Source organism: Centruroides sculpturatus, unplaced genomic scaffold, assembly GCF_000671375.1.
Source record: "Centruroides sculpturatus isolate CEXI.00-Female unplaced genomic scaffold, Cexi_2.0 scaffold840, whole genome shotgun sequence".
Taxonomy (NCBI): Eukaryota; Metazoa; Arthropoda; class Arachnida; order Scorpiones; family Buthidae; genus Centruroides; species Centruroides sculpturatus.
Genome location: NW_019384981.1, coordinates 129,210 through 146,577, shown reverse-complemented (window position 1 = coordinate 146,577; position 17,368 = coordinate 129,210). Strand labels below are relative to the sequence as shown.

Here is a 17,368-nt window from a genome sequence, read left to right as displayed (position 1 = left end):
GGGTACGTTCGTAAAGTCAAACGAGTTAAACGCGTTAGTAACGAATCGTTCGAATAGTAGTAGTCTCGCTCAGTGCGCATGCTCTGCGGTGATGACGTTTCGAACGAAACTCTAACGAAGTTCACGAAGGAAAGAGTTAGTTTACTTCGTTAAGAAAATGGTTCCCGACGATATCGATGTTTCTAAATCTACTCGAGTGTTTAAATTGTGATTTAAAAGATGAAATAATTGAAGTAACTGTCCACCCGAAGCAATCTAAGAAAAATATTTCGGATAACGCTGTACTAGCAACATTTGTATCTTCGATTTTAGAAACAGCCATTTAGTTCTAAACGAATCGTTCGAAAAGTCTTAACGAAATAAGAATAACGATGACGTCATTCTCGTTTAACTCGTTCGACTTTACGAACGTGCCCTTTGACAGATCGCTCACGTGTCACGTTGCCGTATACAAATAAACCAATCAATTTACTCAAAAATTAAGACATGACATTTTCGACAGTTATATGCTCGGTTTAATAAATTATTTAAAGAACGATTTAAACTTGCTTAAAATAAATAGAATTGCTAGATAATTCTTTGTAATTTTTAAATTACAAAAAGAAAATTATTTTTAAATTGTAGTATTTTTTAACGCAAGGAGGCGCAAAGCGATGTTTTGATTGGTTTCAATTAGTGGCGTAATCGTCTGCTCTTGCAGAATTTGATAGAAGTGACACGACAAAAGAAAGGTAAGAGTTTCTTTCTATAAAATTATTAATTTAATTATTATAACTACAAAAATTTACGTTTAAACATCATTAATTGCTTTGTAAATAAATTAGAATTAGATAATCAAGATTGATAAGAAGGATTTAAAATGAACAAAGTTCATTTGATCAGAATAATTTGTTTAATGTAAAGTAATAAAGCTTGATAAATACTTTATTTAATTATTAAATTAATGAATTGCTTAACAAATTTTATATTTATAGATTGTAATTTATTAAGAAAGAGCTCACACCCCTTTAAAAAGTTCTGAAGTGGATGATGATAAACACCCTTTATACCTTATGGGCATTAAGAAGGCCTTTTTAGGAAGCCCATTACAGGTTTGGCCAGGCCCCCTGAAAAACCTTTTTGACTGGACAGGTCAAGGGTAAAAAAACCCTCCTCTTGGGGATTTTTGACACTTGACCCGCCCGGATTTGATTCCGGGTTGCCAGAGTAGTAACTGCCACCTTAACCATTTGTCCGTCTCTGTTTTCCACGTATATCGGATGGCTGAGGTGATTGAGGCATTGACTTGTCAATCCCACAAATGTTTTTGGTTGGTCCGTCCTGGATACTCTTACTTGTTAGTCTGGAATAAGAGCGGTTAATCCCGATGTTACTTGGCCAAACTTATCTGTTTACCCACGATGGGGTTTACCGGTATTGCCGACCAATAGATACTGTTGTGGGCCCGGTCAAGCCTACATTGGCTGGGCTGGATTTGCAATGTGAGGCCCTAAACTGCAGCTTATGAGTCACGGAACACTTTCGAACATAAGAAAAATTTTTAGAATGGCAAAATTACACGAAAATCGTAAAATGACAACAAAAATATGCACGAACATATTAATTTATTAAAAGTTATAGATTACAGAATAGATAGAAGTGAAGACATTAATTTAAAAAGTTACATTTGTAAAAACTGTTATGAGAATAACATTTTATGAAAATGGGACGTCTTTAAATTAATTATAACATAATACGTGAGCTTTTGGATTTTGCAGATTATATCAATATCAAGTCTAATGTGTGATACGGCTACTTTCATTTCTTCATTTATATTAGTAAATCTTTCTTGTTTTTTAGTTTCTATATTGGTGACAGCGCGATCTGAGCTCAAACAAATATACGAATATTAAAAACTGCAACAAAATGTTTTTTGCATTGAATGCGAAAAATTGTTTTTCGCGTTCACAAAATAATTAATAGCCACTCCAATCGATGTTTATTTGTTTTAAAACACATGCGCACCAATTTTAAATGTTTAATTCTAAAAATTTAAATTTAAAATCTTTTTTGTATGTTCAAAAACGGCTAGTATCGTTAATGTTTTAAATTTAAATGTATGGTTCGAATTCTTTATTTGAATTTAATTTTACCTGAAGACGACGTGCTTATTTACGTCGAAAGCGCTTGTAAATTAAAATAATTTCAAGTATATTTAACGCCTCATAGACTGATATTCTGTTATAACAAATTAATTTCCTTTACATTTTTATTAAGCGAAGAAATAGTATTATAATTTTTCCAAAGAAATACTTTTTCTGAAATGCTGACATTTGTCACTGGGTGTCAAAAAATTTTCATTTTTTCCTTGCACATTTGTATTAATGAAATTTGAGTAATTAAAAATATCAGATAAATATGCCATTTTAGAAACCAAATATTTTTAAGACAAATTTGTATCTTCATTTTGGAAAAAGCCAGTAATTAATTCTTAAGTTCTAAAATGAGCATATTTTACTCCTGAAGAACCATATTACTTCTATGTGCAAAAGCAAAGATATGTACTGAGTTCCATAGATATTCAAATTTTTAAAAAAATCTTGTTTTTTAATAATCTTTGGTTGATGTAATTTAACATATTTACAACTTGATCTAGTGTAGATTTTAGCATTGCCAGTAGGGATTCTCTATGCAAAGAACATTGCTTGAATATAGTATGAGTTCCTTGACTTTGCAAAGGTAACGAAGATAGTTCACTGCAAAATGCATGTTGCACCTTGTCTGGATTGTAAGCTGTGAATTTACTGTAAAGTTTGTTTAATCATAGTTTCAGCTAGTATGCTGCTTTCATAATTTTGCGGAACACTTGCAAAAAGTTCACGGAACACTGGTTAAGAAGCACTGGTTTAGATATATGATACACGTTATTTCGTGTATCATTATTTAGTGGAGGAGAAGTGCCTAACTATAGGTTATATAGCTTAGGGTCTCAACAAGTCTAATTCCAGCTCTACATGATGGGCATGGGAAAAGTCTCTTCTTAATGATGGAAAATGCCAAAATAAAAATTGTTTAAAAATTATATGAATTTATATTTATGATTTTATAATTTAATTATAAATTATAAGAATTGCGATTATTATAAAGTTATTGCAAATCTGTAATTCTAGATAATTTGTCAGAGTTCGGATGAATTGCAAAACACATAAAGATGTGTAATAGTTGTTTAAAGATGACATGTTATTTATCATTATAAAGTAGGCAACATTAATATCAAATTAAATACAAACAAATGTATCACTTTATCAGTATATAGAAATATATAAGATGATAAGATGTGTATAATAATAGTTATGTAACTATTTTAAATATATTTTTTATTACAAAAGTCTAATATTAAAAAATTTGGTTTTTTTTCCTGCTCTTTCTGTTCTGTGAACACAAGCAGAACCATTTTTCTAGATTTAAATGGATGCTGGATATTGAGGAATGAAATTTGACCCTTCTGGGACAGATCATCCATAATTTTTGGGGTTCTTTATCACCTGGATTTGACCCCATGTCCCCCAGAGCAGTAGGCTGATGCCTAGTTGTTATTTTTGATTGGTCAGATATTGGCTATCTTAAATATTAAATTTAACAATAAATAATTGGTGTACTGAAAGGTACTGAAGAAAAATTAAAAAGAATCCATTTTGAAATGAACTCGTTTATATGAAGTGTTAGTAACAGTTTTATATGTAAACAATAATTCAACAAATCCGATTTTTGATTAAAGCCAGACCATCTGCTGAATTATCGGGTTACGATTAGGCTAAGTTAATAATTAATTATGAAGTAATTTGTCTACGGGTAGGAAGTTGAGCTGCTATAACATGATAATTATATTTGTTTGGGTTTTATTTTATTTCTGAAAAATATTTGATACAGTTTAAAGAACATTCATATATTTAACTTCATTGATAAAGCATGATAACTTCTTATCATTAAGATAAGTAAGGCTTGGTCAGTTTATTGGTCTGCAATGTGAAAAATGCTGACCAATAAATAAATTGTTCAGTCTGTCTATCTGTCTTTCTTTAATCTCAAGAACAACATTAGATAAAAGTCAAGACCAGATACAAAAAGCCTAGGGGCAGGAGGCTCCGATTGACTATATACGAACTTCTTCTTTGGGCCAGAAGTAATGTTATTTCAATTAAAAAATTTCTCCCGAACGGAGTTAGATAGATAACTGGCATGACTTCTTTGTTAACAGGAAAAGTATAATGTACTGTACACATGGGTAAGACACTACTAAACTTAAGTGCATTGTGATTATTTATTGTGACATTTGTCACAATGTATAATTACTCATTTGTAAATATTTTACATATAATAAATATCAAATTTATTAGAATAAAATAATTGGTTTATTTAATTCATTAACTGTAATTTAATAATAAAAATTTGTAATCAAATTTTTGTAATCAAAATTTGCCTGTAATCAATATTCTGCTTCTTTTAATTATAATAATTTATAAATCTTTGTGTTTTTACAGATTAAAAATGGCACTACTAGAAACATTTATTGGAAATTTTACTCCTTTCTTGGGTCTTTCTGGAATACTACAAAGAGATTCAAATTACAAAACTGAAGTTTTGGATGATAAATTAACTAAAACCATTGTAGACAGAAGTTCATTTAATAAAGAAATTGCAGAAGTTTTGGAAAATATTGTGGAAGATTCTCCAAATCAAGAAGAAATTTTATGCAAACACATAGAAAGAAAATTATTTAGTAACTATGAAATAGTTTTAGATATGCCTCCCTCGATGAAAATGAAAGAGAAACAAGAATTGAGGAGAAAAATCATTGATAACGGGGGAATTGTATCGTATATGGTTACTAAAAAGGTAAGTTTATAACTTAATAATTAGATTGTTATTAATTGAGTGTTTAGAATGATGATAAATGTTCTAATTAATACATTATAAGTACAAGTAATTAAAAAAAATAAATTTATTACAAGCATAAAAGAGAATTTTCTGTAAAAATATGATGATATCAAATAATGATATAAAATCAGATGATTTCATGATGCTAAAAGTAATGAATTGTCTCTGTTTAAATNTATAGGAGAAAAGACCGATCAAATAGTTAGAGTTTATCCCTCACCTTTATATTTTCCTTTGAAGAAAAATTATATCGATACTATCGAAATCGAGTTAAGAACCGCTGGTGGAAAAGAAATTGTCTTTTTCGGAGGCAAAACATTATTAGTTTTATCTTTTAAACAATTATAAATAGTGCTTAATTTTATTTGCTAATGTTAGTTCATCTTGGAGAAGTACAAAATGAAGCTCGATCCTAAAGATTGTATAAATTATTACTGTAATCAGGCAGGAGGAACGATATTCAGACCTGAGTTACGATTTCCTCTCACACGACAATTAGGAACAGGGAATTATCAGGTCAGGAGACCTGAATCTGACACCACCGAGTCTCTGGGGGACTCGGAAATCGCGACGTTACGTCTAAAGATTCGCGAGCGGTAGCGTGTAAGCGCTTGGATTCGGAGTAGACGTGAGGAGAGAGATGAGGAAGTAACTTACTCGGACTCCATAGTAACAAATAAATAACAATTTTAATTAAGTCGAACTAAATACTATACAGAGATACTAAATACTATCGGGCATATCATCGTTCTATACTAGGCCGTTGAGAGAGAGAAAGTTTACAAACGAATCACGGGTTGATAAATATCTTGTCGAAGGACAGTTTTTTACCGTTGAATCTTGAATCAGAATCTTGTCTGCTCACTCGTGTGGAGGCACGGAGGAGTGTAGAGGCTTAATCTAGCACGAATGTTTGTCTCGGGTTTAATCCTGGGTTATGGTTTTAATCCGGTGTCATGATTTTTATCCTGGAGGATGACTTTGTTGGGTGGACTTTGGATGACGACTGACCTCGGGGTCTTTTTTTCTTTTCTTTTTTTCATTCCTCTTGGGTTTTTTCCATGAGGTCAGGTGATGGCCTTTAACGGTCGCACGTCCAATATGTCTTCTCCATCAAAAGTTCCTGGTGACACATCCCTGACTAACTTGATCCGACTCAACAAGGAACAAACTCCGTGGGAAATAATTTTTATGGCTTTTAGCCTAACTCGATAAAACGCTCGAATTTAACCGATTAAAGTTTCNCCAAATCAAGAAGAAATTTTATGCAAACACATAGAAAGAAAATTATTTAGTAACTATGAAATAGTTTTAGATATGCCTCCCTCGATGAAAATGAAAGAGAAACAAGAATTGAGGAGAAAAATCATTGATAACGGGGGAATTGTATCGTATATGGTTACTAAAAAGGTAAGTTTATAACTTAATAATTAGATTGTTATTAATTGAGTGTTTAGAATGATGATAAATGTTCTAATTAATACATTATAAGTACAAGTAATTAAAAAAAATAAATTTATTACAAGCATAAAAGAGAATTTTCTGTAAAAATATGATGATATCAAATAATGATATAAAATCAGATGATTTCATGATGCTAAAAGTAATGAATTGTCTCTGTTTAAATTTAACAGATTTTAACAACTTAATTAATAGTAATTCTTATTATTTTTATAAAATATTTTTATTGTGTTTTTTATTATTTATATAACTTCTGCTGTTTACAGTAATTATTTTATTTCTTGATATCAAATTTTCATTATTTTTGTTTTATTGTTAACAACACATGATCAGAATAATGATGTGTAACTAACTAAGCAGTGTTGTTATCATTTTATTGGTGTCCTTTTGACCAAATATCAGTAAATTAAATTTATCACTTGAAACCTAATGATGCACGAATGTTTTGAAAGTATTTAAAGAATTTTATTAATATTGTTTTCAATCTGCTTTCAATATTTCTTTGAAATACAATTATTGCCTCTTGAAGTGTATCACTTTAAATTGTTTTGTTACAGATCGCTGTATTAAGAATTACTTTCATCATCATTTGAGAGGAACTTTTTAATCTTTATGAATATTTCTGTAAAATTGATGAAACTAGTCTGTACAAGTTACATAAAAATGTGATTACTATTTTCATTGCTTTATTTTCTTCACAACTCTTACTTGTTCAAGTCTCTTAACCTGAACATTGATGGTACATTGGCTAGTTCATCATAAAATAAAAGTTTTTCAATATCTTCTAACATCTGTTAAATTGTTATTATGTGCTGAATATTGTGTTTGTGAAATGATAAATGTCAGTAATTAGTCATAGTACATAGAAAAATTAGCATAAACATGTTTCCGTAGAAAAGAAATTACAGGTATCCCTCATATAACACAGTAGATATGTTCCGAAAAAGTGTCATGTTATGTGAATCTGTGCTACACGAAACAAAGAACTAATGCAAAACATAGGGTTACATTCCAGAAGTTAGCAAAAGTATACTATTCTTTTTCATAATTAAGAGAAATGTGTTTATTAACGCAATTAATAATTTATTTCCAGTCAATAATTTACTAATAATCACAATTAAAAATACTGTATGACATGTTAATATTAATTTTAGTTAAACGAGTACTTTCTTTTTACAAATTATCGTTGTCATCTCAGCTTTTTTGTTGATCTTGATCAGAAGTATCTGCAAAATTTTCATACATTTTATTATCATCATAAAAAATTTTTATGGGTGATGAAATAAAAATATGTTATTAATAGAAAATTTGTTCTACCGGGTTGTCTTTGTTCAGTCGCTTACCAAGCAACTTTTTTCCAAAATTTGTGTTTGAATGCTGAATTGTCCAAGTACTGAGTTATCATTGTATTTCATTTGTCATTTTATGAATGATTGCTTATCTACAGTTAAATGTTTAAATAAACTACTAAATACGAAGATTAATCTATAAAAAGAAAACACAGTGGCTTGAGGGCTAAAGTCTGAAAGCAACAACAATGACATTGATTGATAGGAAAGTTAGGACAAGGAATAAAAAATTGTACTATCAGTCTTTATTATAGTGAACCTGATAAAAGGCACAAAACGAATTGAAAATTTCAATATTCTAAAATTCATGGACAAATTTGAGACAACATGCATGCTTGTGTGAATAAAAAAAATCAAATAATGAAATTTACACTTAAAAATTGTGAAATTTTGTACTGAGGAGTTCCAAAACTGTGTTAAAGCAAAACCGGTTGTTGCATTGTATGTGGGATATTCCGAATTTTCTAACCATGTTAAAGCAAAACCGTGTTGTATGAAGGCTACCTGTATTTTACTTTCTTATTACTTTAAAATCTAATGATTTACAAGGTGTTAATTTTATATAATAGGTGTTTTTTTTATTTTTTTTTTATATTATATATTGCACATTTATTTTAATAGGTTATTTCATAAGAGATTATATTTTAAACTCAAAACATAAGTCTCAGTAATGTAATATATTTCAAATAGTGCTATGAGAATATTTTTAAAATGGAAACTGTTCATTATTTGAATTAGTGACCTGATGAAGAGGAAGAATGTTTTGAAAGATGTTTAATCTTGATTAAAATATTCAAAGACTCCTTAACATTTTATCATTTTTATATTTGGTAAAAAAAGCAGAACGGTTAACATACAGAGTACATTTCATTTATCCATGTTCGTTCATCTTGTTTTGATTGTACTAATTTTCATTGCCATTTATTTGACAATATTGTATTTAGTGTAATTGATTGAGAACTGTACAAGATTACTGAGCTATGATTCCGTTTCAATTTCTAATTTTTTATGTATCAGGTGATTTTAATTAAAGTTTCAATGCTTTTTAGCAAGACATCCAGCAGTCTAAATGATAAGGTAACATTTTAAGACTTGCAGAAGACATTTCCATAAAAAAACAATTTGTACCAAAACTTACCACTATGGAACTTTTGGTGCTACAAGCAATAATTTTGTTTGTTTTGATACTAAAAAAGTGTGATTTATCAAGGACCTGTTGCAAATTTGTCAACTTGAGAGATAGTATTACTTTGCCTGTGAGAAGCATCATAGAGGATTAATTACTGTCAGCTGTCAAATGCCTTCAGGTTATACACTTTCAAAGGAGACCACATTGAGTAGTATTTCCTGCATTGCTAGGGTTTCTTTGTATAGCATGAATGCCTTGTAGAAATAAAATGCTTGTTGTTTCAGTGTCAAAAATACCATAGTGGTGAATTTTGGTACTAATTTTATTTTATTGGTATAGTGACATTTCAAGACAGGTCGTTTGAAATGTCACCATACCAAATTTGATTGAATTTAAACTGCTAAATATTTCTCTAGTCAGCATTGAACAGAGATATTTTTAATTACAATCAGTTGGTATGTAAAGATTCAATTATAGATTTGTATGTGTTGTATGTATAATTAAAACTGTTTAATGTTCTTTTGGATTTGAAAATTTAATTGCAATAAATTAGAATTTTATATTAGCAAACAGTAACTATTTTATGGCACCCCTAAAGTGTCACTGCAGCATTCTAGTATGTTGCAACAATTAGAGCCAATAGCTATTTTCATCCTCTTACATGTGTATTTTATAATGCTACCTACATATTCATAAATCATAATTACTCATTTGATTCTTTAATGTCAGAATCCTGACAATATTAATAATGAAACACTCAATTTGAAATCTTCAATTCTAAATAAATGATTTTTGTGTTTTTGAAATCTTTATTTTTCAATACTTAATGTGTATTAATTGATTGATATTTTTAAGCTACAATTTTCAAATTGCAGACCTATAAATTCCCACTGGCATTTATCTGTCTGTCTGTCCTTCATTAATCTTGAGAACAGAGTTATATAGATGACGGGTATGACTTGATTGTTATCAGGAGAAGTATGATGTACAGGGGCAAAACAGATATGAAAAGCTTAAGGACCAGAAACCTCATTTAACTTCAAGTGACTTCCGGTTCAGGGAAGTCACTTGATTTCTTTTTAAATTAAAAGATGATTAAATATTGCAGCTCAGCATTATGAAGATGTCACAATGAATAATTACTTGTCTAAAAATTTCAGCAGTATATTAACACTATATAAGGAATATATAATTTACTCACTTGCTATTATATTTTTTTTTTTCAGACTAAATTTGTAATTTGTTTAGAATCAAATACTTCGTCAATGAAACAAAAGACAGCAAAGAAATATGGAATTCCTATGGTAAAAGAAGATTATATTAATGCATGTTTAAAAAACAAGAAGCTACTTGATTCCAAATCCTTCCTGATTTCAAATGAAACACAAATGAATGGCTTTCGTAAAGGAAAAATTTTCGGTAAATTAAATTCATAATTAAAATTTTAGTAAACCTGTTAAGTGTTAAGAATATATTTTGGAAGAATATTTTACATTATATTTTACAAAAAATAATAATATAGTATATAATTCTTAGAATAATTTGATGTTAGTTTAAATAAACTCGAGGTAATTTTTGACATTTAGTGAAACAAGATCTGAGAGAATATAAAATAAAAATTAAAACTTGTTTCTGTTCTGATATATTTTCTTTAAATTATTTAAAAATTTTAATTTCTGATTTATTTTATAAAAATTAGTCAATGTCATACACATTAAACTGATTACAGTGTACTGTTAATGATTTGAACTGTAATAATTACAGTATGAGGTTGTTCAGATTAGCAGCATGATATACAAAGAAATGGAATTCAAAATAACAGATCAAATACATTTACATTTATAAATTTCTGTACTGTATTTGGTACACATGTTTATGTTTAAAAAGTATCTACATTGTGTTAATTTTACACGTTTGCCATATTTAAAAAAAAAATTCTAGGATTTAATTATATATTTGGCTGGAACATTTAACTGAAAAATGAACAATATTTGTTCATAATATAATATACAAAATTGAGATTTGTGAGTGTGTACTTGATATAATAGTAGTAGTAACGAATACAGTAAATAAAATATTGTACTAGTATAAATTTAAAAATTTCTTTATATGTTTTTATTGCTTTTCTTCTAAATTTCTTCTCCATTCCTCCATTCTAAATTTCTTCTCCAATGTTTTCCAACATTTTTTTAATAGTGCCACCTAAACTTGATAATTTTTTTTCTTGCTGTACTCATACTTCTTTGTCAATATAGAGTTAGTACATGCTTTGAACTTTCAGTAATACATGTAAGAATCCTTATGTTTCTCAGTACTATTTTGTGGCATCCCCTAAAGTGTCACTGCAGCATTCTAGTATGCCGCAGCAAACTAGTTAAAAACCATTGCCTTATCCTTTTCATATTATTATTTTTTATTGTGTGTGTTGAAATTTTCATAGCATTTCTGTTTCTTCTGTACAACTTTTTATTTTCATATCTTTCTAATCATGACTTCTTTTCCATTTTTCTAATGGCTGTAATATTTTAATCTGATCAATTTAAAAATGTTTTTATTAAATATATAAAGCTATATCGTTAGATTTTTTTAAGAAAAATAATAATGATTTATAAAAAGATACAGATGAATCTCTCTGTCTTGAATTTCACGGGAATGAGAAAAAATTTGAGTTAGTCAGATTTTGAGATATAAAGGTTCCTGCACAGTAATAGGTTTGGTTGGAAATATGGTATTTTATTAACACAGTAGCAAATACAGTACATACTTGAATTAGGTATAGATAAAACATTTTTGACATACCTTAACAAAAATAGTTTGTCAATAGTTTCTAATGCCTGATTTTCTTCAACCAATAAGATGCAAGCCAAACTCATAGCCTTAGCCCACCAGTGGCTGAGTGGATAAAATCACTGAACACTGGTCCTGAGTTTGCACCTCACCAACAGGCTGGCCACATGGAGTTATCCAGGTTTTCTTCACATTTGTAACATCTAAATAGGGACCAGTTTCCTATTAAAGTCTTTCCTGGGGATATTGCTCATGTATCACGTGGCCATAAACAAATAAACTAAACCAAAGTCATAGCCAATCAAAGAAAAGCAGTGTTAATTATAACTATTTGCTATATTGCAAGAGATGTTTCTCAACTACAATTTATGATACCATAATGTAGTTGCTTAGCTTTGAGGTTGTAATTGATAATTCATCTGTAATTTGAGATATAGAGGTTTTGTGAGAAAATTATTTGCAATAAACATGGAAAATATATTGAATTTAGACTGAAAATACAGGGGGAAAATAAATTTCAAGATAAAGAGCTTTTTAAGTAAACATATTTGAGATACAGATTCAACTATATATGAAAAGTAGATTAGAATTTAAAATATTTAAATATTTATTCTATATATTGAACTTGTAATTCAGTTTTATGTTTTGTGTAACTCTTAAAATAAGATTGATAAAAATAAACAATAAAAATAAGTTATTTATTTTCAGATATTTTTATCTTACTCAAATCTGTGAGTTATCAGTAATCATGGAATTAAACAATACAAAGTAAATTGATAATTGTTGTTTGAATTTCTTACAGGAAATTTTGTTATAAATGCATTAAATTAATTATTATTTGGATGAAATTCAATACAGCTAAATAAGTTTAAAAATGAATTAAAACATCATTGTTATGTATTATTTCAGTTTGTTCTTTAAATTCCTCTGAAATCTGATAAAAATAACATTGAATAATTTTTTGTTAGGTAAACTATGATTGAGTGAACCTTCAGGTTTGCTTAGCATCTAAGTTATATTGCAAAGGAATTTAAGAATTTATTTCTGATGACGATATGCATTTATCAGCATACTTATATCTGATGTATTATATATAATAAATGTAATTGCAGAAATATTTTCATTACATGTTTCTATAATCCAAAGAATAACATCATGATATAAATAGATCATATTAAAAAATTCTGTACTTAACATATACCTTCTATCAGTTTTGTGTGCCTCTTGTTTTTACATGTAATAATTGTAGCACTGTATACTAATAATGTATAAATTGTTAGTGTATAGTGCTGTTTTTTCATATTCTTATATTCTATATTGATATTTGACAATTACATTTGTTAAGCAGCACATACCTATATAGTTATGGATTTTAAATATTAATTTGGCACATTATAAAATACAGTATATATGGTGTATTACCAGATATTTATTATCAGAATACATTGAATTTTATTATTTATTTTATTGCATTTGTTGTTTAACAGGATTGTATTAAAGTAGTAAAAAAAATTCTTGATATAATTGTGACCGTAGGGTCGGCACCTCTTTGGCGCCCTGTCAGGAGACCTGAATCTGACACCACCGAGTCTCTGGGGGACTCGGAAATCGCGACGTTATGTCTAAAGATTCGCGAGCGGTAGCGTGTGAGCGCTTGGATTCGGAGTAGAGGTGAGGAGAGAGACGAGGAAGTGACTCACTCGGACTCCATATGTTCTGACAAAAATTCCATTTTAATAATAAACAAAGAAAATACAGAGATATCGGGCATATTAGCGGACTTAATTATACTATTCCGTTCGAGAGAGAGAGTTTACAACCGAATCGCGGGTTGATAAATACCTTTCTTTTTCCTAGGTCGCAGATCTATAGTATGATGACACTCTTGACTCCTCTGAAATGGTCTTTCCACTAGTTCTTGTCCGTTAATTGGATCTCGGAGGTGTGGAAGCACGGAAGTGGGGTGAGATTCTTAAGGAGACACGGTGTTACTTCTGTCAAGGTGTTATTTCGGGATTTTGGTGCACGGGTTTTATCCTGGATCACGGGTTTTATCCTGGGTCACGGGTTTTATCCTGGGTCACGGGTTTTAATCCTGGGTCACGGTTTTAATCCTGGAGGATGACTTTTGTAGAGGGACTTCGGATGACGACTGACCTCGGGATCGTTTTCTTTTCTCTTTTTTTTTCCTCTTGGGTTTTTTCCATGAGGTCAGGTGATGGCCTTTAACGGTCGCACGTCCAATATGTCTTCTCCCTCAAAAGTTCCTGGTGACACATCCCTGACTAACTTGATACGACTCAACAAGGAACAAACTCCGTGGGAAATAATTTTTATGGCTTTTAGCCTAACTCGATAAAACGTTCGAATTTAACCGATTAAAGTTTCCAATAATTAAAATTTAAAATAATACTTTATTGTGGGTCTGTTCGTCCCTCACATAATCATATTTTTATTAGCTGGTTTGAGGTAATACACATTTTTTTTAATTGTAGGTAGTATGATTATATATAACATTTTAATTGACTACACACATTTATTATTGATTATGCCAAATATTTAAAATTTGATATTGTACAGGAAATATTTTTATTCTTATCTGTTGGTTTTCAGTGTCTTCGGATGTGCAAAAACAGCCTACAACTGTTCAAGTATTTTTGAATTCACTTCCAACATATCCATATGAAGAGTTACTTGGATATGAACTTGTTAAACCTGTGGTTTTGAAGGTGAATATCAGAAATCTTTACAGAGCAATACTGTTTAATTGTTGATTTTTAATATATTTAATAAAATTCTACTTTTGATTTATATGATAAATGTATTATTATTTTTATTTACATTTTAATTACTTTAAATTCAATTCTTTTTAAGGGAAAAGCACAAAAAGCATCTTCAAGCGGTACATTACGTTATAATTTTTGTATTGTTGAACTTCATGTTGCTTCTAGTGAAAGAAATGTTGTTGAAACAGATAAACAGTTTTGTGTGTTTGTAGAAGAAGGACACATAAGTCAACAAGTAATGATGAATTTATTTGAATATAAAATGCCATTATTATTTGAAATTAAAATAATGATGATGTTTTTCAGGATGAAAGTATTGTTGAAAGTAAGAAAGTTTGTTATTTCCTTGAAACAGCTGAAAGAGCTTTGTCAGTATTTAGTCAGCTTTATTTTGCAAAATGTGGACCACCTCATTACATGATTGAAGTTATGGAAATTCTACATCCCGAAGTTGGATCTCTTGCATTTCAAAAAGTATGCATTTCAACTATAAATGTTTAATTTTTCCATTTTATTTAAAAAATCATAAATAAAAATCAAATTATAGTTAATAATAATAAGGTAAAATAATAAATGGTAACACATAAACTATAAATAAGAATTTATTACACAAGTCCATATGGAAATACTTCTTTAATTGCTTTTTTAGTTTTGTCAGTTTTGTTACTAAGCTCATTGTTGTTTCATTTGTTAGTGAATAAATAAATAATTTAACTTATAACAATTTATAAGAAAGATAAACATTGTATTAGATATGATAATTAGTAATTATATTTATATTTATATAACTGGGCTGAATTTGAAAAAATTGTAAACCTATAAATTTCCACTGTCATTTGTCTGTGCATCTGTCTTTCCTTAATCTCGAGAATAGAGTTAGATAGAGGAAAGACAAGACCAAATATGGAAACTTTGGGGCAGGACACCCTGATTAACTATATATGAACTGTTGATGCAAACTGGAAGTCACATTATTTCAATTCAAAAATTTTCTACTGAAAGGTGTTAGATAGATGATCAACATGACTGTTGTTAAAGGAAAAGTATGATGTTTATGAGCAAGCCTCCACTAATTTGAGGTGGAGAGCATATATTTTAAATGAAATAAATTAAAAATTGCAGTCTGGCATTGTGACAATGTCATAATAAATAATTGATCGTTACTATATAAATTTGATATAAATATATTGCATGTAATTTTGACATATAATATATAAAATTAGAATAATTAGTTTCACAACCAAATTTGTTAAATTTTTTTTTTAAATAAACAACTAAGACCAAAATCCAGCAAGGAAAGTATACTTTAATAAGCAAAACAGGATGCTCAGTGCTATTACAGGGATGTTAGTGTCCAAATTTGGATACTCTTCCATCTTTGTTAAAGTAGAGACTATGATTTGTTTGAACTTATATGCATATATCATCTCTTAAATATTTTGTCGCATCCAATAAAAATTGTTGTTCCTTTTTTAAAATTTTGTATTCCATTTGCAATCTCATTTGAATCTACTCATTTAAATCTGATCATAATTTTAAAACAGTTGAAAATGTTTATTTTACTTATTAAAGTATCCTTATCCTTGCTGGATGAGTTAGTGTTTATTTGAACTGAATCCAGTTATATGAGTTGTTTATTTGCATTTTTTTAAATAATGTATACTAAAATATTTGAGTGTTATTTGTAATGAATATGAAATGCAGTTAATTGTAAATGATAAAATAACTGTTTGTTTTTAAATATTAAAAAGCATCAGGTAGAATAAATTTTCACAAATTTTTGTGTGTCTAGTTTATAATAAAGAAATTAGGCTACTTGGAAAACTGAACAAAAACAGTAATGCATTTTGGCAAATTCCTAAATTAGTAGTCAGAATAAGCCAAATATTCAATTGCATTCATGTGGTTACGCTGCAAATTTTTAATAATGGTGTCATGTTCAGTTTTTGTTAAATCTTGAGTGACAAATATTTGTCATTTGACGAATACAAAGTGCTACGGATGGATAATTTGTGGTATATATTTGAGATTTGCCAAATATACCTGAATGTTTGCTATTTTCATTGGAATCAGTCTTTTCACTCACATTAAAGAAGAAAAACATTCATCTTGGCCACCAAACTACATTTTTTTTTACACTATTTTCAAACATCTGAGTCTCAGGAAATAGATGCATATATATACTTGTGGGCTTATTACTTGACAAACAGTTCACATCTGCAGGAAAACATTTATCATTTGAAAAATAATGCATTCTAGCATCACCTTAAAAGTAAGAAACATACAAAATTGTTGAATTTTATTCAATAAATATTAATATTTTGTAAATAGATTATTAATATTCATTTTATAGAATATAAATTTATGAATTATTTTTAAAACATGAATTTAAATAAAATATTTTTATTTATATTGTTTTTTAAAACCAGATTACAATTTATATAATTCGTGAACTTTTGTAAGAATAAGTTTGTATATTTTCAGTTGCAGTTGGAATTAAGTTCATTATCTTCACACATAGATAAAAATGTTCTAAATATTGTAGAATTAATATGGACAGAAGCAATTGGACATTTAAAGAAATATCTAAGTCATCCCGAATTTATACCTTTGTGGAAGGTTTGTAACTTTATTTGAATATTATAAATTTTTAAAAATTTTATTATAATAATAAAACTTGTTAATTTTTATAAAATTTTATCAAATGTATAGATTGATGAAGCAGAAAGTATTTTACTCCAAATTCACTCAATGTTAAATGAATTTGATTCAGAAGAATTACTAGAGAAACTTAGTAAGGAATTTTATTCAATTTTACCGCATGTGCCAGAATACAGTCAAACTATCAAGTCTAAACAATTAGTTGCACAAAAAAAAGACCTATGTCAAGTGAGGATATAAAAAATTGAATTTTAACTTAATAATTTTACGTGTACTTA

The 17,368-nt window shown here is 28.8% G+C and overlaps 2 protein-coding genes across 3 annotated transcripts in view; both read left to right on the top strand.

The window, feature by feature from the left end:
• The window catches only part of LOC111632788, a 7,777-nt gene extending 4,589 nt beyond the window's left edge, over positions 1-3,188 (top strand). Inside the window, exon 3 of the mRNA XM_023377316.1 lies at positions 3,150-3,188. Within this exon, the coding sequence (XP_023233084.1) occupies positions 3,150-3,188 (39 nt within the window). The remainder of the gene's footprint in view (positions 1-3,149) is intronic.
• Positions 579-17,368, top strand: part of LOC111632797 (poly [ADP-ribose] polymerase 4-like) — a 38,233-nt gene continuing 21,443 nt past the window's right edge. Inside the window, exons 1-8 of one of the 2 annotated variants that reach the window (XM_023377327.1) lie at positions 579-731; positions 4,521-4,875; positions 10,083-10,275; positions 14,257-14,372; positions 14,518-14,664; positions 14,736-14,903; positions 16,914-17,048; positions 17,142-17,318. In XM_023377327.1, coding sequence (XP_023233095.1) covers positions 4,528-4,875; positions 10,083-10,275; positions 14,257-14,372; positions 14,518-14,664; positions 14,736-14,903; positions 16,914-17,048; positions 17,142-17,318 — 1,284 coding nt within the window. In that variant the 5' untranslated portion in view covers positions 579-731; positions 4,521-4,527. Of the gene's footprint in view, positions 732-4,189; positions 4,265-4,520; positions 4,876-10,082; positions 10,276-14,256; positions 14,373-14,517; positions 14,665-14,735; positions 14,904-16,913; positions 17,049-17,141; positions 17,319-17,368 lie in introns of those variants that run through there. The other variant, XM_023377326.1, reaches the window with a different exon arrangement.